General features: G+C 44.8%; 1 protein-coding gene across 1 annotated transcript in view; it reads left to right on the plus strand.

Annotated features, from left to right (window-relative positions):
• Window positions 1-341: 341 nt before the first annotated feature.
• Window positions 342-27,444, plus strand: part of fyco1b (FYVE and coiled-coil domain autophagy adaptor 1b) — a gene marked incomplete at its 5' end in the record, with an annotated part of 386,223 nt that continues 359,120 nt past the window's right edge. The window contains one exon of the mRNA XM_080503372.1: window positions 342-423. Within this exon, the coding sequence (XP_080359498.1) occupies window positions 342-423 (82 nt within the window). The remainder of the gene's footprint in view (window positions 424-27,444) is intronic.

Below are 27,444 nucleotides of genomic sequence, written 5' to 3' on the forward strand. Positions count from 1 at the left end.
TGTACCTCCTGGGAATGAGGGATGAGGAGAGAGAAGCAGGGAGGGGAGGAGACACAGAAAAAAGGAAAAACAAATCAAGTGCCGTAAGCTCCTTGAAATCCTTGAAATTAACTGGCTGAGGTGTGAGGTGTGGCAGAGGGGAGACTAAAGTGATGTGCGACAAAAGACGGGGGGCAGAGAGGGACGGTGGCTGCAAACAAGAAGTAGTCAGTTTCCTCTCAGCGCGCCGCTCTGAGCGCAGTCACAGGGCTGCTTTTCTTTCCTCTTTTCTTTCTTTCCTTGATACAAAACTGAGAGAAAGCAGCAGAACCGACGAGAGGCGTTAAATAACGCGTGGAGCCATGGAAGTTAACTCCAGAAAGCATCGATTCAGGAAGGGTCGGAGTGCTACCTTCAGCATCGACGGCTTCAACATCACCATCGGTGAGAATCAGAGCTGTGCGAGGAAATTGTGTGTGTGTGTGTGTGTGTGTGTGTGTGTGTGTGTGGGTGGGTTCGTGCGTGTTTGCCTGTGTGTGTGTGTGTGTGTGTTAAAGTGTGTGTGTGCATGTGTGTGAACAGAAGTGGAGTGTTGAGGCGTTTGGCAGCTGACACAGCAGCAACATCGTTAAAGACATCACGTTTCAGCTCATCTGCACAACTCCAGACATTTGCCCGTTGAGCTGAAGAGTCTTCTGTGGCCACACCATGGAAACAAAGGGGCTTCAGACTGAAAGCTATGTACAGCTGACGTCACCAGCAATTCATCCGATTGTCTTGACAACCACAGTGTTGATGAACTTATGTGCCACTCTGTGCTTTCTCTTTCTTGCACCAGTACAAAAATGCTCACTGGAGCGAGTGTTTGAGAATAGAGCGATTGAAAGATGTGGGAACTTTAGGCTCCTTCAGAGTGGAAACAGACCACATGATTTGATTGAGCTGCTTCGTTTTTCAGAAGAGTTGACCTGTTGTCACCAGTGAGCCAGTCGATAGCAGAAAAAACACCCGCTGTGCAAAGTTGTGAAAAGAAGTTTGCCTTGAACTTTTGCTCTGAATCACATTATTTTGTGGAGAACGATAGCAGACTGAGATTCTTAGGACTTGTAATGGTTGTTTCACAGAGTCATTTCAGAAAGAGCTCATTGCTGCAGCTCAGCAGGATGAGTTGTCTGCACTGACAGTAAACATCTGCTGCAACACCACAGTTTCAACACAAGTGTGTCTTCACTGCTGAAAAATCCTCCAATTCGCTCAGATCACATTAGCTGCAGGGCGGCTAATATATCAGGTCATGAACAAATATTAGAACCTCCCACAGGACACAGCACTTCTGATTAAAAACAACTGTGGAACACATGACATACACTGTATTTTCATGGTTCACATGACTCAAACAGAGAAGCCACTCGGTGAAAGTAGTGTGGGGATCACATATAACTTTCATTCTGAATTCTCCGCACCAGCTGCAGCAAGGTACTGTACTGGCTGTGACTGGTCACATAACAGAGCCTTGCAATGATCCCTAGCGGGTCAACAAAACCAGGAGCTGCTGGATCGTCCTTCTCTTTCTCCAGGTCTCTTCCTCTGTGAACTTCTGCTCAGCACGCACTGCCCTCTTCAGGGGGGGGGGGGGGCTCATCGTCACCGGGATTCAGAAAGAGCATATAACCCTGCTGTTAGCTCTTGGACAGAAAGGTATTTCGTTTGCACAGTTAGCTTCACATCACAAAGACAACTCTTTCTCCACAATGTCCAATTTTGTTGGTGTGTCTTGCATAGTTCTTTAATTTAGATGAGATATATTGTGCTCTTTAATCCCTTTGTTAATATGTTTAAGCTTGATCGTTGGTGTTGTGAAACAGTAATTACTAGGCAAAGCGAGGCAAGGATTTCTGGATTTTCATCACTGGGCTCTCTCGATCTAAAAAAGGCAACATTCCTGTAATGTGGTATATAAATGCACTGTATTTAAATGAAGTAAATATTGATTGAAAATGAATAATAATGAAGAGCCTAACCACCACTGAATTGAAAATATTTGCACTTCTTCAGGGCACCACCATGAGGGAAAATGAGAGTAAGTCGTCTCTTGAATGAATGTTAACTAGTTATTCATAAACCTGATCATTAATGAAATGAACAAATTATTATTTGAATAGTTTAGAATGCTGCCCAATGTTCATTATGGCATTCAATTCAATTCAACTTTATTTATATAGCACCAAATACAATACAGTCATCTATAAAGAAACACTTCGCATGTATAACCGAGAATTAAAAAGGGCCAGACTGTCCTTCTCTGAGATTATCACCAAACACAATAATAATGCTGGTGCTTTGTTTAGTGTGGTGGACAGACTGACCAATCTCTCAACCTCAGTTCCTCCTGAACTGTTATCTGATACATCTTGTAATGATTTTCATGACATTTCACCAAAAAAAGACCAGATCACAGATGACAGTCAGTCAGTTAACCTCAGGCATTGTGACTGGACACCTGAACCCCCACACAGAGATGTTCTGTCTAATCTGGCAGATTTTCACCTGTCAGACTGAGCAGCACTAACCTACACTGTTCAACGCCTCAAACCCACAACATGCAGGTCCACACTCTGCACACTAAGGTTTTCTACATGTTTTTAACTGTTTAGCTCCAGATGGACTACAGAGATTCAACAGCTCTCTTCAGACGGGTGTTTTTCCAAAAACTGTAAAGACAGCCATTATCAAACCTCTTTTAAAAAACAGTAATCTGGATGCTCCAGTAATTAGTAATTACAGGCCCATATCAAACCTGCCTTTCTTAAGTAAGATTATTGAAAAGGTAGTTTTTACACAACTTAATGCTTTTATGGCACAAAACAATTTCCTAAATGTTTTCCGATCTAGATTCCGGTCAAATCACAGCACTGAAACAGCTCTGACGTCTACAGTACATGAGCAGTGACACTGCCAGGGTCTCAGTTTTAGTGTTACTGGATCTCAGTGCTACTTTGGACACGGTTGACCACAACATACTGCTGGACCCACTGGAACAATGGTTGGGAATTTCTGGCACTAAGTTGGTTTAACTTGCAAAATCACGACTAGTCTGTGTCAATAGCTAATTATGAGTCTGAGCTAATTAAAATCACTTGTGGGGTTCCTCAAAGCTCCACCCTTGATTTAAAATCTACATGCTCCCACTGGCTCAGATCAGGAATATTACAACATCTCTTATGATAATTACAGATGACACACAGCTCTATATGTCAGTGTCAGTGAATGGCCACGCCCTCTTTTATCAGCTGAGTAAATGCATTAATGAAATTATTGAGTGGATGTGTCAGAACTTTTTATAACTCAACCCAGAGAAAACTGAGCTCATTGTTTTTGGCCACAAAGAAGAAAGGTCAGAGCTCATCTCGACTCCAGGTCACTCAGGACATCAAATCAAGTCAGAACAAGAATGATCAGAGATTTATGACATTCGTCAAAGGTTGACCTGGACTCAGAAAAACCAAAACATTTTCCGGATCACCTACAAAATTTTATGGAATCTTCCTTGGTCTAATATCTATCTGTTGTGAACATTTTGACAAAATCCATGCAGCAGTTTTGATTTAATCTTGCTAACAGACATACAGACAGAAACTAATATACGTTGATTTTTTGATTACATACTTGGCAGATGTAAATATGGGAGTAATTATAGACTCGGACCTGAAACTCAACAACCATATTAAGATAATGACAAAATCAGCTCACTGCCATCTGAACAATATTGAAGGAATTAAAGGATTTCTGACCTGAGTCAGGTTAACTTGTAGAATATGAAACATCCAGACCCCCCACGTTTTCAGGAAGAGGTTCACTCGGTGTTCCTAAATTCAGAAGAAACAAGGTGAAGCAGCTTTTAGTTCCTGCCTCCTCACCTGTGGAACAAACTTCCTGAACACCTGAAGATTACTGAAACACTCACCTCTTTTAAATCAGGCTTTCTATTGAACAATACTTCACTTATTTTATCACCTTTATCTTAATAAGGATTTCAATTTATTTATTCTTCTTTTTTATGCTGTTTCTAATCTCTTTAATTCACATTTGTATCAGTGAGTGAGAGAAGTGACTGAGTGGTCTGGGTTTGGAGTCCAGACCACTCTTGGGTAGAATAGAGTCCCTGAAGCGACCTGATTTTCTCTGGGATTGGACTTGAGGAGGACACATCACAGTGACTGAGTTATTTGGAATATCTTTGCCACCGGTTCTTGGTGAAACAACAGATTGAGAATGTGTATTCTGAGTTCTTGGACTGGGTTCGAGAGGACCGACTTATCTGAGTCACAGCTGTGAATGGCGGAAAAGAGTTTCTAGTGTTGAGGTTTCAAAACCAGTTTTGAAATGTGTCAGCCTGCAGATTGACTGTTGTATGATAAGTTCACAAATGAGAATCAATGGAGGAAGTTTTGCAGAGCTCAGGGATCTAAAGCATGTGAAGAAGGAAGAATACAGGTTTCTTAGAAAGATTTCTTAAACACTGTAGAAGCAGAGGGGAGGTGATGGCAAGTGAGGAAGAAACAGAAAAGCCTGTTGAATGTAAGTTTTTTTTAATGTATTTCATCTTAATCGCCTCAGAATAAGATTCTCTATCACTTTGCATTAATGCTAGACACAACTGGAGGACAGTGGGAGAGAAATCAAAAAACTTGAAAAAACTTGACAGAAACAACAGAAACTGCTTCCGAACAAACACTACAAACCTATTTAATCTCAGCAATGAAAGTGGATCCAGTTAAAGTCATTACTCTGACATCAACATCCAGCAGCTGGTTGGTGGTAAGATGTCCCGAAGTGCCCTCTCAGCGTTGGTCTGGTGAACCAGCTACCCATGCATGTGAGTTTGAATGTAACTCATTCAGATGATAACAGCCATAAAATCCCCGTAGATTAAAAGTCTGAGTTCTCTGAGTGCCATGTTTCTGATTTCACAGCCTTCCTTACCTGTTAGAAACCTGCCTCAGTCACAGGCGCCTGTATCGCTGCTGCACCAGCATGCCAGTTGTCATGGTAACACACCAGTGTCACAATCACTATCTGGCTGAGCCAGTTTCAATGCGTGCAGCGTTTCGGTGTTTCCTGGTCTGAGCGTGACGCCGGAGCGGCTCGCCTCTCGCTCAGTCCAGGACTCTGGGGGTTGCTCATTAGCGCCATGGTGCTGTTTTCTCTACAAGATGCTCACGTCAGGTTGAAAGCAGTCTCAACAGCACTTGAAGTTTTCTTTGTGTTGCTAATTAGTTTGATACATTTTATCGTCTTCTACCTTTCAATTAGTGACTGAATAACTGACTTTTTGTGGCACAGTCTGGCTCTATTGGAAACACAAGTTATTCTCAGTGACAAGCTGCTTTTGTCTGTATTCATGATGATGACATGGCTGTGATTCTCGTGAATGAGCTCCTCACTCTGTCTCTCTCAGAAGGATAAAAGAGGTCTGAATATAGACCTTTTTGGTCATTACAGTTAAATGATCTACTTTTCATTGATCTGTACAAAATAAACTAGCTTGAAGTAATCATAAATACCACTGAGTTATGAACTGATTACTTTCCATGAAACAATGTCACACTTGGTTGTGGTTTGAATATCAGCTGTCATTTGGATTCAGTGCTGAAGAGAATTACAGCCATGATGACATTCAACATGGCCTCAACTATCTTATTACTCTTTGACAACAGTTACACCAACTTGATATATTGCTTCCCTGGAATTATAACCATAGTTTCTAGGTTAGATTAATTTGTCTTTAATAACAATCAGCCACAAATGTCTCAATAACATTCTGCACAGTATGCTGACTGACATCTGGACTGAGCTGACTGAACATAACCAAAGAGGGTTCTGGGTAATTCATCTCCAAACAAGAAGTGAAACATTACCTGACACAGAAAGAAAACCAGTGGAAGACAATCAGCTCACCCGGCCAACTGTACATCAAACAGAAAAACTTTAAAAACAAAAATAACTTCTGATCATCAATATTCTGCTGTTTACAGCTGAACTGGAGTTTATTGTGAAGTTATGAATGTAAAGAATAATAATCAAGCAGATTTGATTAGAGTTGAATGTATTACAGTGAAATTATACATTGATGGATTTTAAACAGCTCGCATCAGTTTGGAATTTACTCAACATTTTTTTTTTCCATTACTAGATTACTAGTTACTAGTTTGAGAAACTAACTTCACTACTCATTTCTTTACTTTCCGATTTCTCTTCCTACACATTCTGAATTCACCATCAATACATGATAAACATAGCAACCCTTTAATCAGCTTTTTCAAAGTGTGTCGATCCAGTGAGCCGTCACACTTGGAGTACTTTTATTATGAACAAACAAACATCTGCAGCAGTTGACACTTGATACAGAGACTGGAACTTTTTTTGAGTTGTGATTCCATATCTGACTAATAATTGTCTTGGCAACTGCATAAAGATTTGTCTTGAGGTGGCAGTCGAGGCTTTCTGGCTGCTCAATGTATCATCATATTGGACAAATCCAACATCTTTTTAAACTGAGTAGCATCAGTAGCGTCTGCAGCTCGACGTGCAGCAGGTAGTCCGCCATTGTTGTTGTCAAGTAACATTGCAGAGAGTGTCGCGGGGTTATTGGATCGTGGGGTTATTGGGTCACGGGGTCATCGGGTCACAGAGATATTGGGTCAAGGGGCATTTCTTACCCGACCTCCTTTACGATGAAAGTAGTAGGGCCCACAGGGCGCACAGGGCTTGTAGAGTCAGTTGAATTATTGTGACCTAAACCGGTGATCTAAACCTGAACATGTGCAGTATTTTCATTTGGATGTATTTCTCATGAAGACAGTGATTCATCTATGAGACCATGTCCAAACCTAAGACCAAAAACGCCTCAAAAACACACGACCAAGAGCCGCGTGTGGAGACAACTAGCGACGCGCCGCCAGGTATGGCTGAAATATTAAAAGAACTAAGGGCTTTCCGCACTGAAACTTCGGGGGAACTTTGAGATCCTGAGAAAAGAAATAAGTGACCTGAAAACGGAGGTGGAAGCCGTTAAAGAAAGAATGGACATTGCCGAGCAAAGACAATCCAAAAACGAAGAGAACGAAAGGAACATCACGAGAGTGATGATTCATATGTTACAAGTACAAAACCAACTAAAGGAAAAATGTGAGGATTTGGAAGGTCGCTGGCGGAGGAACAACTTAAGGATATATTCAGTGCCAGAGAAAATTGAAAGAAAAGACATGATCAAGTTTGTGACGAATCTGATTGTGGAGAAACTGGAAGTGGACGCCGAGCTCCAGATCGAGCGCGCGCATAGGGCACCCGCTCCAAGACCGCTGGAACAGAGCAAGCGTCCCTGGTCCATTGTAGCACAATTTCGAAGCTATGTCACGAAACAGGCCGTTCTCAAGGCAGCGTGGACGAAGAGGAATATCCAAGTGAGCGGAAACAGGATATATTTCGATGAAGACTTCACCCCTGCCGTCTACAAAGAGCAAGGGAAATATAGGGAGGTGCGTAAAATCCTGCGCGAAAGGAAAATAAATCATCACATCCTGTTTCCTGCAAAACTGAAAATATTTCTCGAGGATGGCAAGGATAAAGTTTTTGACAACCCAGTTGCTGCTGCGCATGGCCTGCGTGATTTTGGCCTAACAATGAGGCTGCCAGCGGAGGAGCCAAACCTGGAAACGACCCTGCGCGCAGCGGGATGGCACGCAGTCAATTCCCGCAAGATGACACCCACGACCGAGATGATTGATGTAGTAAAATTACTGCTACAAAGTAAAGAACCTGAAAATGTTAATTAGAGGTGATGAAAGGAACTTAAAGAAGTATCAGAACTCTCGGACAAGAACTATCGCTCATCGAAAACAACGTGAGAAGGAGGTACTGTTTTATTTCTCTCGATTCATAAAGATCCATGCGTCATTCAAAATCTTTTTGAGGCAATATCTTGGTTTGATGGCAGATGGTAGAGCCTTCCCCAATTATGGAGACGAATAGAGACTCACATAGACTATTTGATTTTGAAGACGATATAGACCCTGATAAGCATGCATTTAATTTTAGTTTGATCCCATGCAACTACTACTGCCAAGAGGAATTTGATTTAAAAGTTGACTTAGAAAATAACTTCTCATTAATTCATTTTAACTCCAGAAGCCTTTATTCGAATTTAAATAAAATTACTGATTTTTTGAACTCATTGAAATCTCAGTTTAATGTTATTGCATTTTTGGAGACATGGTTAAACCCTGAAAAAGGTGCTCAGTTGGAAATAAATGGGTGTAATATGTATCACGTTGATCGCCCAGGAAAAAGAGGCGGAGGTGTGGCATTGTGCATAAAGGAAACCTGTTCTTGTAAAATTGTGGAGACTATGTGTTGCAATCGAGGGACTCATGGAATGTGTGGTGGTGGCAATAGAGCTGGAAACCAATCGGAATATAATTACAGTATGTGTGTATAGAGCGCAAGGTTCCAACGTAGAAACATTTACAGCCAAACTCACTGAATTAATTGGCGGTGCAACTCTAAACAAAACCATCCTATTATGCGGTGATTTTAACATAGATCTAATTCATCCACATGGGTCAAAGAAAACTTGCGATTTTCTTAATGAAATGTATAGTAGATGCCTGTTTCCAGGCATTTCCCAGCCAAAACAAAACGGTTGAGGAAGTCCCTACGGACATTGTTGATTAAGGCCTGAAAGGTGGCAGGTGTGTTACATAGTCCAAAGGGCATAACCAGATACTCATAGTGGCCAGAGGAGGTATTGAAGGCTGTCTTCTATTCATCGCCCTCATGAATGCGAACCAAATGGTAAGCATTCCTTAGGTCCAGTTTGGAAAAAGAGTTGGCATCTCTGAGGAGCTCAAAGGCAGATGTCAAAAGTGGCAGAGGATAGCGGTTCTTAACAGTTATGGCATTGAGGGCTTGATAGTCGATAAAGGTCTCAAAGACCTCATGAGTCCCGCTCCTGCGGGTGAAGAAGATGGCCTGATAATACCTGCTTCCAGGGAGGCCTTGATGCAGTTGTCCATCGCCTGCTGCTCCAGCTTTGACAGAGAGTAAAGACGGCCACGAGGATTTGGGGCACCAGGCTGCAGGTCGATGGCGCAGTCATAGGGCCTGTGTGGAGGCAGAGAGGTAGCCCGGCTATTAGAAAACACCTCCAAGAGATCGTGATAGCAGGCCAGGATCTTCTCAAGGTCCGGGAAGGGCGTGACAGAGCTGGTTGGTGGGTAAACACTGGTGAGCTGGGTGGAGTTCTTAGAGAACAGACAGTTATCTTTTCACCCAATCAATACTGGGGTTGTGCTGTTGAAGCTAGGGGAGACCCAGGACCACAGAGAATTGTGGGGACTTAAATAGGTGGAAGCCGGTGGACTCGGAATGACCATCAAGAAAGCTAACCTGTACTGGCTGAGAGGTCCGAGTAATCCGTGATAAGAGGCGTCCATCCAGGGCATGAGCCTCAATGGGCGGGTTGAGGGGGGACGTCTTCAATTGGAGTCTCTCAGCCAGCTGCGAGTGCATGAGGTTAGTGTCAGCCCCGGAGTCCACCAGTACTTCCACCTGTAGGGAGACACCAAGAGTCCAGAGAGTAACAGAGAACACAGGACACTGGGAGTCTATAAAATCTGAGATTGAGTACAGTGACCTCGGCACACCATTAGAAGACTTGCCTCGCATCCGACAGTTGGTGAGGCGGTGCCCAGGTTGCCCACAGTAAATGCAAAGCCGGAGTCTGAACTATCTCTCGCGCTTCTCAGGTGTTAGACGCGTCCGGCCCAGTTGCATTGGTTCCTCTGTGCAGGAGGATGCCAAGGCCGGAGGAACAGAAGGCAGCCGACGAGGGGGCAAAGGTGGTCGTCCATGAACTGATGCTGGACTTGTGGATCTCTCCTCCTTCAGTTGTGAGGCACACACCCCCAGTCAGCTGAACGCCGCTCCGTTGGGATCGCCAGTGCCACCAGCTCATCCAGACTGTCAGGTAGCTCATGGGAGAGCAAAAGAGTTTTCAAACTAGGAGAGAGTCCAAATAAGAAGGCATCATACAATGCCTCAGGGTTCCAGCTGCTGTCAGCAGCAACGGCGCGGAAGGAGATGGCAAAATCAGCCCCTGAGGAGGATCCTTTTTGCATCATCATGATGGTGTGAGCGGCCTCCTGGCCCGTGGGCGATCGCTGAAACAGGTCTGTGAGTGCCTTGAGGAAGGCGGCTGTCCACCCAGGTGGGAAATAATGAAGGCCACCTTGGCTCGTTCTGTCGGGAAAGCAGCCGCCCGGAGCTCGAAATGTAGTTCACACTGGGTAACAAACTCCCGTAGCATCTCCGTCTCACCCAAAAAACATTGCGGAGGAGCCAGTGGATCCAGCGACGATGGTATGGCAGGAAGTACGGGGATCTGGGTCTGTGGTAGGCTCCTCACCTGCATGGAGAGGGTGTTTAGCTGTCCGCCGAGGGTGGAGAGGACATGATCACTCCGTGCAATGTGCCGCTGAAGTTGAGCACTCAGGAAATGGAGATCTTGTGGAGCCTCCGGTGGTTCAGTGCAATCTTATCTGTCAGCTGAGTCCATGGCCAGTTCGTACTGTCAGTGTTCGTGGAACTCAATTGCATGGCAGGCAAGAAGCTCAGTTCAAAAGTGTTTATTATCAAAACCACAGCAGAAGCGAAGTCAGGCAGTCCAAGGTCAAAACCGGTACAGGCGATTGAGGAGGAAATCCAGGAGGCAAAGTCGGGCAGGCAGAAGGTCACAACACAAAGGCAACTCAAGGAAAAATGGCGGATACGAATGGTGTGAGAACGCAGACAAACTGGCAACTAGAGCTACAAGAGAGGGGAACTAATTGTATCCATTTTTCTTACTTTAGTAAACTTTAAAAGAAGAGTTTCCAGGTCTGAAGGTGCAGTTTTAAGAAGTAAACATTCTTTATGGGACTTCAGATAGCTTCTTAGCTGCAAGTACCTGAAAAAATCAGTTGAACCAAATTGTTCCTGAATCTGACTAAATGATTTAAAATAGGGATGAGCCTATGGGATGAGCTGATAAATCATTTTTCACTAGTCCAAGCGTAATACGAGTTAAGCTCGTCAATATCTGTGTTCGTGCTGAAGGAAAATCTTCATTTGGTAATTGACTGTCTTCACGCTCTGTGATTGGCCAGTCACACACAGAGCCCACCCCTCCCTACACAAACATCTGCAGCTGCAGACAGCTCTGGTCCACTCTCACGCACACACAGACAGTGACTGAACTCTCTGTGCTTGGCTTGACTCTTGCTCAGCTTGCTTTTGTCAGCTTGCCTCTATTTCGGTGTGTATGATATTTAAAGTTGATATTTAAAGTTATTTGGTGAACTTGTTTCGTAACGTAAAGTGCATTTAATGAGACAGAACTGAAAACGGCTCGTGTCACGTTGGACACTGCCTCCACTCCAGTGCCGTTTATTTTTTTTAATTTTTAATTTTTTTACTGTCTGCTTGCTCTTCATTTAGCTGGTGGTGTAAAATCAATTGGAAAACTTTACTCGTACTGAACGCGGTGCTTTTGAGAAGAATACAGTGAACAAAGCTGACATATACAAACAAAATCTGAATTTATAGCCAGTTTGCCAAGGAGCAAGGAACAATGTGATAGTAAAAACACATCTTTAAAACAAATGAACTTCCAGTCATAGTACGTGTTCCCAAAGCAACACATTCCTGGTGTGAACTGGGCAGGGAGGCCAAGCTCCCCGGGCAAGGTACACAAACTGTGTGTGCATCATCACATTTGCTGCTTTAAATGCCCAAATTGAGAGTTAAGGAAAAAGATATCTCCCAGGCCAACCATTTTAAAATGTTGAAATTATTAAGCCTGCATGTCCTTCCATCACAAAGCTGTATAACTTTCACTTCACCTGTTATAGGAGGGACCCACCTTCCCACTCTTCTCTTCTCTCTTCTTCTCTTCTCTTCTCTAATGGTTCTGATTTCCTTAGGTGTCAGCTTCAGGTCATTCCTCTTCTGTCTGCCCTGGGTCTGCCATCTGTCCTGTGTTAGTTCTCTCTCCAGGATGTCCCACTCCTCCACCTCAACTACTACCCCCAGAGTCCTTAAAGTAGCTTGAGCCTCAAAGTGAGAGGGGAAGGTTTCGACTCCTTTTGTCCAGGAATGTCTTGAGTTGAGCCGGATATGGTGATTGTGCTTTGATGTTAAGTTACTTGAGTTTTTTTAATTACCTCACGCATTTTCTTCCTCTTCCTTTGCACCTCTGGGGAGTAGTCATTATGAAAAAATAAACTTTTTCCCATTGAATTCCACATTGCACTGCTCCCATGCTTGCTTTAGCGCCACTTGTTTCACATTTGTTTCCTCAAATCTAAAAAACAGATAATTATAGATCTCGGCTTCGGTGTTAAGACTCTGTGAGCCCTCTCAATGCAAATGTCTGTGCCGTCAGGCAACTTCAGGGCTACTTTGAAAAAATCAGTAACAAAGGAATCATCTCCTTTCCTTCAGACTCTTCAGCTATGCCGTACACTCTCATGTCCTTCCTGCGTATCCTATTTTCAAACCCCTCATGTTTTGCCGTTGACTGCATCTTTTTTGAGCAGGTAAGCTAGCGCTCTTTCTTGTTGCATGCTCCGGTCTTCACTGTTACTCATTCAAGTCTCAATGGTAAACAGTCTCTCCTCCAGCATGTTCATTCTTTTCTTGATTTGTCCAATAGAAGCCTGGTCCATGTACCTTCCTTTTCTTTTTGATGTCAGAGAACGAAAAACCGGAAACCATCCGATTTTCGTTTTTTGATTTGATATTGGGAAACGAAAAATGGGAGAAGAGCCGTCTCATTTTTCATTTTAAAATTAAAAATTGAAAAACGGAAATCAGGTCATTTCCCATTTCTCGATATGCCTTTCTGAAACAAAAATCGGGAAGTAAAATACGACCATAATTCTTTATTTCAAGTTTCAGTTGCCGGAAAACCAGAAATCGAGTCTCTTCTTCACTTGATGGGAGAGTAAACAACGGTGCATTGTGTTGCTGCCCCTTCAGGCTGTCTGTGAGCTTGAACTTGCCCACCAGTTAATTCGATGTTTTTCTGCCTGCTGCAGTTTAAATTGGAAAAAAAATATTTTCAGAAAATGCACACGGTGACTGGAGAGGGGCAAGGATTTACTAAGCTGACACCCTACTCCTTTTCACACATGTTAGCTTTTCTACTGCAATGTATGTTTTTTCCTTTTATTTAGATTTGAAATGAAACAAAAAATTACCAAATTAAATCGTACTGTTGTTATGTTATTAGGGCGACCGTGGCTCAGGTGGTCGTCTTTCGGAGTGAGAGGTCGGAGGTTCGATCCCAGTCTACACTGGTCTATGAGTCGAAGTGTCCTTGGGCAAGACACTGAACCCTAAATTGCTCCCAGTGGTCGACTAGCGCCTTGCATGGCAGCTCTGTCCCATTGGTGTGTGAATGTGAGCGTGAATGGGTGAATGACTGATATGTGAAGCGCTTTGGGACTGCACTCAGTGTGGTTAGAAGGCGCTATATAAATCTAGACCATTTACCATTTACCATTTGAAATAGCATGGAATATTATTATTTCATATCCCAGGTGTTGGTTAAATATGTTGTCTTTGATTAACTTAATTCATGAACAAACCTTGTCTTAATATTGTGCCACAAAACAGAAAACAATTATTGAAATAGAAAAACAGAAATCCAACCTGTTTTCAACTAACTTTATTGAAAGAGCAAATTCTCTCATTAATTTGTTAAAATCACACATTCCTTTGCTTTTTCATTCACGGCTGAGACAGATGAAGTTCTGAAGAGCTTCCAGAAAGGGCATAAGGTCGGCACTCGCTGGCAGTAAGGAGTCAAACTGGCTGTTGTCAACCTGGTGACCTAGCAGGCAAGGTCTGAGACACAGATCCTGGCCACCCCATCTTTGCAGACTGAGGTACTCTTGATCCTGCAAATGTATGAGGCATGCCTTTATTTTATAGCTGTCAGGAGAATTTCCTAGTAAAAACCTAAAGGAGACAGAATACACAGGAAGTTTAAGACAATTTTATTACATTATTCTTGCAAGAAGAGACAATGTCACAGTACAACCTTGGCAAGTAACAAAAGTCATGCATACATGACAACTACATTTTGTTGAAGCTCAATTTAATATAATTCCAAATTTAGTTCAACAAACTTAATGGCTCACAGTAAGAAATGCATACAACCTTCCCACCAAATGCTTTCGTTGCGACGGTTCTGAAAGTAAAGGAAACGTTTTTTGCATATCACAAATAACCTCTGAGTACATGTAAATGACAACAACAATATTTAAATGAATGATAAATTAAAACGTTCAAAATTGTAACAATACCATTCCTGCAGGCAACATCGAACTTGCACAAGCTTGCTGATAGTAATACTATCAAGAAGAACAACACCAAAAATAAAGTTTTGGATTATATTACGAACCATTAAAAAAATATACAAAATGGTATAACTTGTTTTTTAGAAAGTGTAAATATTATAGTGTAACTACAAATTAATCCTACTGAATCCTCAGTACATTTGTAGCCTCACATATGTAATTATTATTTTGTTTTTAATGTGTATTTTTCTATCCTGAAAAAAAGTTTCATTTCATGAGACGAATGAGCTCTGAGGACAATCTGCAAGTGGGCTGCTTCTGACAGTAGGGGGCGTTGTGAGACTGCAGCCACACGAGTAAGGACGATAAAGTAGCAGCAGCAGCAGCAACAGAAGAAGACGCTCAACTTCCAGTTTTCCAGCAACTCAAACTTCAAATAAAGAATTACGGTAGTATTTATTTCCCGATTTTAGTTTCAGAATGGCATACCGGGAAACGGGAAACGGCCCAATTTCCATTTTTCGAATTTTAATTTTAAAATGAAAAGCGGGACAGGGCTCCTCTCTCGTTTTTCATTTCCCAATATCAAATCAAAAAACGAAAATCAGATAACCATCTGATTTTCGTTTTTTTTTTCCGGTTTTTCATTTTCCGACATCAAAACAAAAATCGAATGGCAGGAAGGTACACGGACCAAGCCTCCATCTGCAAATGGGATTCGCAAGTGCCTTTCCAGACTCTTCTTGGAACTTACGTAGCTACGTTAGCATGAGCTCCTCGGTCCCGCTGTTACTGTGAGCTAAGCTAGCCTCTAACGTTAGCTACTTTTGGCATTTTGATTTAGCGTCGTCGTCTTTCCCCCCCTGTTGGGTCTTTTCTTCTCGACTTTTGTGTGGAAGTCATTGTCTTAATCTCTTGTTGTTATATCTGTCACGGGTAGCAGACAGGACCCAATTGCAGGACTCTGAGGCAGGGTGCGTTTAATCAAGTCTTTATTTACAATGGAGAGTACAGACCGACGTGAGATGCAGGTTGCTCCTCAACCTGGGGTGCGCAGCAACCCTGGACTCCAGACAGCGAACAGGACGGACTCGACATCGATGACCAACAATTAAGAAACACACAGACAGGACATATATAGCTGGCAATGGTAATTACTGCAGACTGGCTACAGGTGTGGAGCAGGGCCGCCCAGAACATGTGACCCGCCCACTATTAAATAGAGATCCTCAGCCTAGTCTCTGACAATATCTTACTTCTGTGTGCAACGTTTTCTCCTGTTTTCAGGCTGTTTTAGTTATCCAGTGGTCGGAGCACTCCCTCCTCGCGTGTCAACTCAGACATACCGGAAATGGAAGTCCACTGATGAACTTTTTAACAATATTGTTGGAGACACATCAGTGTGTAAACATCCCAGAGCTGTTGAGCAGATTTACACTGGAGATGATCTATGTTGGGCCACTCAACCGCATGGAAGGGGGGAGGGGGGACCACGTTTTGAGAACAAAGAGACCACATGCTCAGAACTGGAAAAGTTCGCCATTGGTCATGTGACCCTCCCCCGGGTCCCCCCCCTTTCAAGGTGCAACACTGGAGGCCAACGGCAGGGGAGCCTGAGAGCTCCCTCACCAGCCAGAAACTCCGGGGCGGACCCTCCCTCAGGATTGATCCACATTGCCCAGAGCCCAGCGGGAACCCGGAACCAAAACAAGAGGTATAAAAACACCCGCAAAGGTAACTTCTGCCTCTTCCAAGCCGAATGTGCTCCGAGACGGACGCACCTCTTCGCACGGAGAACACGCTGACCGGGCCCGGAGCTTCTTCACCTCGCTGGATGAGCCGAGAACCACCGTGGAATTACTTTTGTTTTTCCTTTTTCTTCTTCACTGGATCCTGAGTGTGCGCTGCAACCGCACATGCAGACCTGAAGCCGCTTCTTCTCCCCTCCTCACAAGAAGCGCTCCTCGGATCATCCTGTGGACTTTTCCCTGTCCACAGACCAATTGAGCTTGTTTCCATGGGACGCCAGAGAAACTAGCTCGCAGCCGGGAAATCACCGGCCACCATGTTCACCCTCGTCCAACTAAGTAAGGCTTAGAGTCTGGACAGGCAATTAGAATAACGTGACTTTAATATTGCTGTGTGTTTTATTATTGTGTTGAAGTCAGGGACGCCGATCCCATATTTTCAACCAATCTGTGCCTGCGCGTTGGATTCACATCCACGCGAACCTCCGCACTGTGCCGCTCTCTCTCCCTCAGTCTGCCCCTCTGTGCCTGGAGTCTAATACTGCCACAGTCTCATTTTTAGACTCCGTGTGCAGACTGAGAGTGTGCAGAGCTGGACACACAGTAGATTCTGTCCTCCTTTCTCCCCCTCCTTTCTCTCTTCTCCTCTCCACACAAACGATCGCGCAACTCGGCAACAGCTGTCCTCCATGCGCTTCTGTGACCGTGTGTAGTTCACTGTCCCTGGGAATTCTCGGTCACGAGCCCCCAGGCACGCTCCAAGCAGGCTCACGAGCCGTGCACGAGCACAGTGACGTCACGCCGTCCAGAAAGAGTGCGCCGAGCGCCTCTGGTGGCCGCGTGGGTGATTGCAATCTCTTGAGAGGCCGCCACCTGGTGGACAAGTCGAGTCATTGCATTCTCCCTCCGTGCGCCGCCGCGCCCCTAGTAGTCGTTCCGGTTACTGCCTCGAACCAGACGCCTGCCGCCATCTCGTGTCCGTTCGAGGTCATTGCACCCACTCACACTGACCCTCCAAGGTCCGCCGCCACCTGGTGGACGTTTGAGGTCATTACACCCACTCACACTGACCCTCCAAGGTCCGCCGCCACCTGGTGGACGTTTGAGGTCATTACACCCACTGACACTGACCCTCCAAGGTCCGCCGCCACCCGGTGGACACTCGTGGTCATTACATCCCCACTCAGGCTTCCACACACTCACACACACACACACACACACACACCCACACACACACACACACACACCCTCTTTCTTTGTACATAGTGTTTGCTGTTTAATAGATTAGATCTCCGTGTTTGATGTTTATTACTTGATTGTGTTGTTTTAATGAATAATTCCTGAATTATTTTTTAATAAATACATTTTTGTTAATAAACGCATTTTAACTGAATTGATCGATTCTTGGTAATCATTGTGTATTTATTGTTGACAATTCACTGGTTTGTAACAGTCTGTGCTCGAATCTCACACCTTCCTTGTTATTTAATATTGCTATATTTACACAGAAATATTAACTTTACTTAAATAACCCTTTTTGACAAACGAGACTGAAATTTGGTATTAGCTATTTCCAGCTTAGCTGGTGGTGCCCCGATTCAATTATTATTTGATAAATAACCAATTTATTCAAATTAATAATTTTTCATTAATAAATTATTTTTGATAATTTATTAACTTTTGAGTAATTACTCAATTACTCTAGGAGTTGCTGATGAGTAACTAACCATTTACTTCATTAGTAATTCCAATTTTTCCTAAATTACTTTCAGTAATCTATTACGTTCAGTAATCCATTACTTACAGTAATTATTAATGCTAATTACCAACCATAAATCCCAACATCTATTGTTGTAATTCATCTTCGTTTCACCTTTATCACAATCAGCTCTTGTGTGTGTGTGTGTGTGTGTGTGTGTGTGTGTGTGTGTGTGTGTGTGTGTGTGTGTGTGTGTGTGTGTGTGTGTGTGTGTGTGTGTGTGTGTGTGTATGTGTGTGTGTTACCTTTATGAAGGTAAATAACATCAGCTGCTGTCCTCAGCACATGTCAGGTATCATTTAAAGATCTTCTATTATCCATCTTTTCCAACACTTTCACTCATTCGGGTCTTGTTGGTCCAAAAACATTATATTCAAAGTTTATTGCCCCAAATCCAGCTTTTCCTTCATTTTCCTCCATTTGAATATTGTATCATAGGAGCTGCATTCAGAATCTGCTGTGTGAGCTAGACTGGCTCTGCCCACACATGCCCATCTTGGGAAGAGGAGGAAGTACTTCCTCTCGCAGTGCCAGAGCTGTTTTCTTACTGCTTCTTCTCAGGGGCCGTCCACACCATGAAACCACTTCACCTAAACATGATGTTTTTGGCTTGTCATCCACATGAGGTGTTGTTTTAGGAGATGTTTTTTTTTTAACACAGGTCCCGAGTGCAAAGACGATCATCTGTGGAAAAAAGATTATGTAATTGCCCCCTTCTCCCCCCACTGTAGTCCGTGATGTCATCAAATAACCACAATAATCAGGGACTACAAGCTCGAGTGGAGCTGCATAAAGCTACGTGACGCTAGGAGCAGGAAGAGCGTGGCCATAGACATATAGAATTAGAATTATATAGAGGTGTATGAACAAGAATCTAGTTGTAAATTTTGTTGTGCTTTGTCTTTTTCTCAGTTTTTGGTGTGTTTGGTGAGTCACAGCACCCCTAAAGGCCGGGCATGTGTACTACATGCCCTGAAGCCTTGTGTTGAGCCGTGTTCATAGTGACGTGTGGACGGAATTCTTTTGGAGAAGGGTGAGGAGAAAAAAGATTTTTTCATCATCTGGATGTACCCTAAATGTTCAGGTTTTGAAATGAAACTTAAAGCTTCATGATCTGCATGTGTTACATGTTTGTAAATCACAGAGGTTGTATCCTAGCTGGTTGAAGAACAACTTTAATGGAAGCATTAATACTGTTATATGACTTATAATGTTGCAATGGTATGTTGAATGGTGGATCCTCCCTCTAACATCCAGAATATAGAGCACATTCCTCCCACTGACTGAATTTACATGTTCTCGTAGTAACTTGTAACTCCATAACTTTTTTAAGGAGTCATTGTAACCATACCAAAAGGATCAAACTCAGTTCAGTTCAATACATCCAATTAGATCTTTGTGGGTTTGGACCAAGAACCTCAAATCAATATCAACTCCAAACAGTTTCGTCAATGTTTTTACTAATAAAAACAAGGTTTAACATCATTTAATTGTGAGAAACTTGATGTTTCCTCGACAAATTGAAGCTGGTTTGCTCTTATTCTCAGTGTGTTACTGTGAGGGTTACTGTCTCAGTGCTGCCACTTGTTGGACACTTCTGGTACTCAGTACTGCTTTACGATCTCCAATGACTGAAACACATCAAATCACTTTAGTATGAGGCTGAATAAACCGGGACAGGTTGCTGTTCGTGTCAGGACTGCATGTTCTCCTGCTTTATTCAGGCTGACCTTCTCTCTCTGGACTGTTTTCAGGTTTTCACTCGGCCCTTCCCCTGAGGTCCGCAGCACACACACGCACACACACGTGTTTCCATGGTGAGACTCTGTGAGATTTTTCGGTGCCACAAGTGTTTTTTTTTTTTTGGATTGATTACATTCATGTTTTGGGGTTTTTGGTTTTGTTTGTTTGTATTGATCTCTTTGCTCTGTTTTGCTGCTTGTTGGAACTCTTCTGTTGGATAAATTAACAGATCTGACAGATCGTGATCAGTTTTTCCTGCACATGAAAACAGTGTATTCATCAAGTAATTTACCTCGTAAACAAACCTTTCTGCATTATTCTAAATGGACTGACGTTACATAACGAGTGCTGCTGCCTTTCCTCCATCAGTGGCTGCTACAGTGATGATCCATGGTTTTGTTTTCCCAACCTGCCAGTTGAATCCAGAGTGCAGGAGGCTGTGAGCTTTCAGAGTGTCACCTGCTCATTGAAACATCTGCTCTGATGGAAGAGAGCTCAGTTAAACTGTGTGACTTGTATTTGGATGCGCAGGCAGGCTGAAGGAGTCTCAGTATGAAAAGCAACTGTAGCCTCCTGCCCACAACAGTTACATAACCTGCAGAGCATGTGGTCTGGCTGTGCAGACTGCTGCTTCCCTCCGGTGACGTCCTGCAGCTCAGCGGAGCTTCTCCTATGCTCATTCTTATTAATCAGTGTCTAAACAGGAAACACAGGTACAAACTTAGTAATGGAAGCCGATCTGCCAACAGGACAATAAGATAAAATACACTATTGATTTAGTGGTTTTACCATTGTAAACATGAAACACAGAGTGTGAACTGGAGTTCCCAGCATCTGAATGCATGTATTGTTTATGTTTTAATATCATAACTTTTACCTGTGCGCTTCTTATATAGATATTTTGTACCTTCTTGTAATATTTTTTATAATATAGTCTCTTCTGTTACTCCTCTTTTTATGACTTTTTGTGACCATCTTCCATAAAGTGCAATAAAAAAAACCTAATCTGGTCAAACCTAAGGTCTGATCCAATATGTTTGGTAAGTTTCTCTACCAACACACCCACTCTATTGTAGCAGGTGTTTTGTACTTGTGGGGCTCAGAGCTTCATACAGTTACTGCACAGAGAACTCAAACACATATGGAAACGATCACATCATTCTGTTTTAATCAGGATCTACTACTCTCATCTGAATGCTCCTGTTTCAGCACTTTATCACTCATCGTGTCATTCTGTATTGATCAATGATGCCAGTAACATGGTACCTAATAACTCAGTATTTTTGGGATTTGCATACGTTTTGCAGGTGAATACCACTGTTTTCACAGTTAACTTGAGAAAGTAATGTGATTAGTGATTACTATAATAAGAATGACTCTAATATGATCCCTTTTTTCAGTAACAAGTAATCAAGCACATTACTATTGCCAAACCAGTAAACAAACTAAAGTTACTTATCCAAGTTACTAATTTTGTAATTTTCCTAAGTGAAAAGATAAATCAGCTTTCTTCTTGCATTTTGGAGACTGACAACATCACGTAGGGCACTGGGTCAGCATGAGGACAACTCACCGAGCAGCCAGCAGCACAAACGTAAACAACCCTGGAGGGAAGAGAGAGATGTACGTTCTGTAGCAGGAAGTAGTCACTATTTCAGCTGAAGATGACAGTAGTGACATTAATTTTTACACTTTGTGGATGCGACAGCGTCAACTCGCTTCAAAACCACTGCATCAAATTTGAAGAAAAACGGAGCCACAGAACAGCAAAGTCAAACTTACAGAGAAAGCAGAGAGCTGCAATTGATGCAGGAGCCCCGACCTCCGATTTCCTCTCATTGTCCAGAAACACACCTGTCAGGTTGATTAGTGATGCTAAATGGTCTCAAGGTCTGAATGAGTGTGGATGTTTGTCTCTCTGGGATTGTTATGTGATTGGATGGATGGATGGATGGATGGATGGATGGATGCATAGATGTATGGATGCATGGATGGATGGATGAATGGGTGGGTGGGTGCATGGATGGATGAATGGATGCATGGATAGATGGATGGATGAATGGATATATGGATGTATGGATGGATGGATGAATTTTTAATAGGATGTGATTGTTACATGTTTTTAAACACATACAAAACAAACCAGTGTGTTTTCATGTTCATTAGAGCCACATTTACACACACATTTTAAATTTACCATATTGTAATACATTTTAATTATTTCATATCAATAAAACAATTGAATGATCGAATGGAGTCCTAAACCTAAAAACTAATTTATTGTGTCGATTTAAACATGAGTCAACAATTATTTTCACATTTGTTGGATTAAAAATATTTTCTAATTAAGTAAAAATAACAGATTTGGCTCAGATAAATATCATTAATTAACAAGGTGAGAGGTTAAAGGAAAATGTGTTTTCAATTCTGAGCTGGTGAGTCAGTTGTCTGACCCTGATGATGGAGAGATAATATGATTAAAAGATCAATCTGAAATATATTCTTCACAGGAGCATGAGATGTCCATATTTACAGACGTCCACTCACCATAATGTGCAACAGTTAACTTCACAGATGTATCTTTGTTGATATGCCCATAACCTGGAATGTGGCCAGAGCAGGACTCAAACCTTCAATGCTTCAGAGAGTTTCCAGTGGCACTGAAGGATTTTACTAAATGGTTCGAGTAAGAATGACAAGAAAAATCTAAACTAGAAAATTCCCGGGGAAATTTTATTGTGCCTGCCACCTGCCGCCCCCTGCTGCCGAGCGAGGCTGCGGCAGGGTGAAAAATACGTGGAAACCATGTCATTAGCTAGTGATTCTCGATTGCAGCGCCACCCCGAGGCCACCCTCCAAATTTCAGCTCATTTGAACAAACTTGTTAGCATGCGATGCTAGCACCTGCAATTTGCCTGAAAAACGCAGAGGATACCTCCCAGGTGTGGCTGACCTGGAATCTGGAGTTATGTGACATTCTGAGATGCTGAGCCAATTAGCTTAGCGCGGTGGCTAATTAGCTAGTTCGCCGTGATCGCAGCGCCCCCTTGAGGCCACCCTCCAAATTTAATCTCAATTGAACAAACTTTTTAGCATGCTAATTGGCATGCTAACAAGTGTTGATGCTAAGGCATTAGCATCAGCCTTAAAATGCATTGAAAAGTATGCTGCCTCACACACTGTATATGTGTGAGCACTGTGTGGTCAACCATCATGTTACTGGTCCAGCCAATCAGAGGAGCCGTGTGTGTTGCCAGGCAGATTGTCTGCTTCAGTCTGTGATGTCAGTCTGATTAGGAGCTGCTTGTGTGAAATGGAGTTTGCTGAGTCACCCACATAAGCAAAAAAGCACAAACGCAGGTCCAGAACAACTGCTTATAGTTGGAGAACCGTGACACTTGGGTGAAAAATTTCTTCACCATGGGCGTCGGGAGAAGTTGAAGAACGTAGGGTGTGGTTTTCGTGACCTCACAAGGTTCCGTGTGCCCGTGAGGACTTGAAACAAATGGCTGAACTTTGGGGATTTGGGGAGAAAACGTCTCTCCAAAATACATAGGAGCGGGTTACAGAAAATCCTGCGCTCCCTGTCAATTAAGTCCCCTGGAGGGAGAACCGTGTCTCTCTGAGACAAAAGTGTCCCCTCGTGAGAAGCACAAGGCCTGTAGCTACATTTTGATGTATACTGTAATATTCTGCAGTTGTAATATAGTTGTGAATTTATTGTCTGTTAATGATGTTCTGATGGTTCCGATTGTTATGTTGTTCAGTGAATGCACCGTTGGATTGTGAGTGGCTGCGGGTGGAGAATAGGGGCGGGTCAGGTGTGCTGGGTGCGTCGGCCTGAGGAGAGCGGAGAGTGACGTGAATGAGCGAGAGAGCAGCCAGGTTCGTTTGGGATTGTGTTCTGTGTTGGCGTGGTTACGGCCTACAGTAACCAGGTTCTAGAAGCAATAAAGCGGCTTTGCTATCAAGAACGTCGTGGTCATTCCAACGGCCTGCGGGACGCTACATTTGGTGTCAGAAGTAAAAAGAAGAAAACCACCGGACTGCCTGACTGCTGACCGCGGCTAGCCTGGAGACTGCTAACTCTGCCGGCGGCCGAGAGAGATGGAGCCTGGTAGTGAGACCGGCGCTCGACCGAAAGTCAAGCAGGAGTCTATGGACAGTGAGTACGACGGAGCATCGGGACGGGAGAGCGGCCTTAAACCGACCGAGGAACATGAGGCCGGACGCATGGCCAGTAAGCCGACAGCGGATGCCGTGTCGTTTCCCGCCGAGCAACGCGATCACGCGAGAAGAGGCGCCGAACGTGACGTGACGTCAGACGTAAACAAAGATGGCGGCGCCCAGTATATTCGTCCACACGTTAAAACGCCGAAATACTCCGGTAAGGCGGACTGGGAGGCCTTTCATGCGCAATTCGAACTGCTAGCACAGGCGGAAGCCTGGTCTACAGACATTAAAGCACTCCAACTAGCCCTTTGCGTCACTGAAGATGCACTAGCATGTTTGCTACTACTTAGCCCGGCTGAAAGACATGATTATGGGGCTTTGGTTGGAGCCCTGCAGAGGCGGTCTGGACAGTGCTCACAACCTGGTATCCTGCGCACAGAATTGACAAGCAGGCAGAGGCGACCAGGTGAGCCGCTCAGAGCACTAGCCAACGAGATTGAGACTCTGGCGAGGAAAGCATACGCCCACATGCCCGCGGATGTGCAGACTTAGTTAGCCAGAGACCAGTTTATCAGGGCAATAACCCCAAGAGAGCTACCAGCCCGGTTCGCGACCAGCTCTTCCTGAGGGATCTCCCCGACGACTTGGACACCCTCATTGCCCTGGCGGTCAAGATGGAGAATCGTCTGACGGTCCGTGATCGCCTGAGGCTGACCCGCAGGGAGGAGAATCCAGGAGCGCGCGGGAGGAGCACGCCCCTCTCCGTCCCGCCCCCCAGCAGGAGCGAGTCCCGAGTGCTGCACAGCTTCCGGAGGAGCCGATGCAGCTTGGCCGCACCAGCATCTCCACGCAGGAGCGGCATCGGCGCCTGACCGGCGGCCTGTGTTTGCACTGTGGTCAGCATGGGCACAGAGCTGCAGCGTGTCCTCTTAAAGGGACAGGCTCACCTGGGTTCAGGAGGGCCCCGGTGAGTCTTAAGAACTCCTCCACTGCGCCTTTAAGAAGACTCACGCCGGCTAAACTGAGGTATGCCGACACCACCTTGGACATTGAGGTTTTCATTGACTCTGGTGCAGATGAGAACTTTATGGACCTTAAGTGGGCTGAGAGACACAATATCCCCACTGAACTGTTATCAGTGCCTTTAAAGGCTTTTGCTTTAGACGGACGCAAAATATTTTCCATTGATAAAAAGACTCTTTCTGTTCAGTTATTGTTTGGTCCCTCCCATTTTGAGGAGATTTCATTTCATTTAGGTTTAAGTCCGTCCTACCCAGTGATCCTGGGCCTCCCTTGGTTATGTTTGCACAAGCCCCATATTGACTGGGAGTCGGGGGTTATTTTGAGTTGGGGAGGGGATTGTTCCGAGCATTGTCGGTCAGTGTCGGGAGTTAAGGTAGCAGCTGTGGAGGTTCCTGTGTATCCGGATCTCGAGCGAGTTCCCAGCTGCTACCATGATCTAAGGGAGGTGTTCAATAAGGGGAAAGCAACATCTCAGCCCACCGCATCGTCCTTATGACTGTGCCATTGACTTATTGCCAGGTACCACTCCCCCCAAGGGTCGCATTTACTCACTGTCACAACCCGAGAATCAGGCCATGAAGGATTATATTGAGTCTGCCTTAGAGGCTGGGATAATCAGACCCTCGTCCTCCCCTGCAGGGGCAGGATTTTTCTTTGTATCCAAGAAGGACAAGACCCTTCGACCGTGCATTGATTATAGGGGCCTCAATGCGATAACCGTTAAGAACCGCTACCCACTACCTCTCATGACTTCGGCCTTTGAACGCCTGCAGGGAGCCAAGGTCTTTACTAAACTGGACTTGCGCAATGCTTACCACCTGGTCTGGATTAGGCAAGGGGACGAGTGGAAGACAGCGTTTAACACACCTTCTGGCCACTACGAGTATCTGGTGATGCCTTTCGGGTTATGTAATGCTCCTGCAGTTTTCCAAGGTCTAGTCAATGACGTGCTGAGAGACGCATTGAATAAGTTTCTGTTCGTGTACCTCGATGACATTTTGATTTTTTCGTCAGATCTAGCCAGTCATGTCAGTCATGTTCGTTATGTTTTGGAGCGTCTTCTGAGCAACAACTTGTTTGTCAAAGCCGAGAAATGTGTGTTTCATGCTCCCACAGTTTCTTTTCTCGGACACGTCATCTCAGAGGGGAGGGTGGAGATGGACAGAGAGAAGGTCAGGGCTGTAGCGGATTGGCCAACCCCGGGTAACCGCAAACAACTGCTCCGTTTTTTGGGGTTTGCTAACTTCTACCGGCGGTTTATCAGGGGATTCAGTTCCATCGCGGCGCCACTACATACCTTGACTTCCCCCAAGGTCCCCTTTGCTTGGGGTCCCTCAGCTGAGCAGGCTTTTTCGGAGCTCAGGGCCAGGTTCACCTCGTCTCCCGTGCTTGGTGTCGCGGACCCTGGACGGCAGTTTGTGGTGGAGGTGGACGCATCAGATGTCGGGGTCGGGGCAGTGCTCTCTCAACGCAGCAGTGAGGATGGGAAGCTGCACCCTTGTGCCTTTTTTTCCAGGCGGCTGACCCCGGCTGAGGAGAACTATGACATTGGTAATCGAGAGCTCCTGGCCATCAAGGCTGCGCTGGAGGAGTGGAGACACTATCTGGAGGGCGCAGAGCACCCGTTTGTGGTATGGACTGACCATAGGAACCTCGAATACATCAAGTCAGCCAAGAGACTAAATTCTCGACAAGCTCGGTGGGCGCTGTTCTTCACCCGGTTCGACTTTGTGGTTTCATATCGGCCGGGGTCTAAGAATGTGAAGCCTGACGCCCTTTCCCAGGTCTTTGAGCCGGATCCTGCTCCTCGTTCCCCCACGCCAATTTTACCTCCGACCTGTGTGGTGGGGGCGGTGACGTGGGAGATTGAGGAGCAGGTTCGGCGGGCTCTGGAGGGGGTGACGGTGCCGCCAGGTTGCCCTCCCAATCGCCTGTTTGTGTGTCCCCCGGTACGATCTAGTGTCATTCAATGGGCTCACACTAACCTTCTGTCTTGCCACCCAGGAACTCAGCGCACCATGTTTGTGGTGAAGCAGCGCTTCTGGTGGCCAGGAATGAACAGGGAGGTCCGGGAGTATGTCCGGGCTTGCCCTGTCTGTGCGCGTAACAAGACCTCGCGGTCTCGCCCCTCTGGTCTGTTGCAGCCGCTCCCAGTACCCACTCGACCATGGGCAGACCTGTCAATTGACTTTGTAACTGGCCTCCCGGATGCGGAAGGGTTTACCACCATCCTCACCGTAGTGGACCGGTTCTCCAAAATGGCCCACTTCGTGCCCCTAGCGAAACTCCCATCGGCCAAGGAGCTGGCAGAGGTCATGCTCACACAGGTGTTCCGCCTTCACGGGTTCCCGTGGGACATTGTCTCTGACAGGAGGCCTCAGTTCGTGTCTCGATTTTGGAGGGAGTTTTGCAGGCTGTTGGGTAGTACGGTGAGCCTTTCGTCCGGGTACCACCCAGAGTCTAACGGCCAGACAGAGAGGGTGAACCAGGAGCTGGAGTCCATCCTTCGTTGCCTGGTCTCTGACAGCCCAGCTGCTTGGTACAGGCAGTTAGTCTGGGTGGAGTACGCACACAATTCCCTTCCCTGTTCGTCCACTGGGCTGTCTCCCTTTGAGTG

The sequence above is a fragment of the Blennius ocellaris genome, assembly GCF_963422515.1.
Source record: "Blennius ocellaris genome assembly, chromosome: 10".
Classification (NCBI taxonomy): domain Eukaryota; kingdom Metazoa; phylum Chordata; class Actinopteri; order Blenniiformes; family Blenniidae; genus Blennius; species Blennius ocellaris.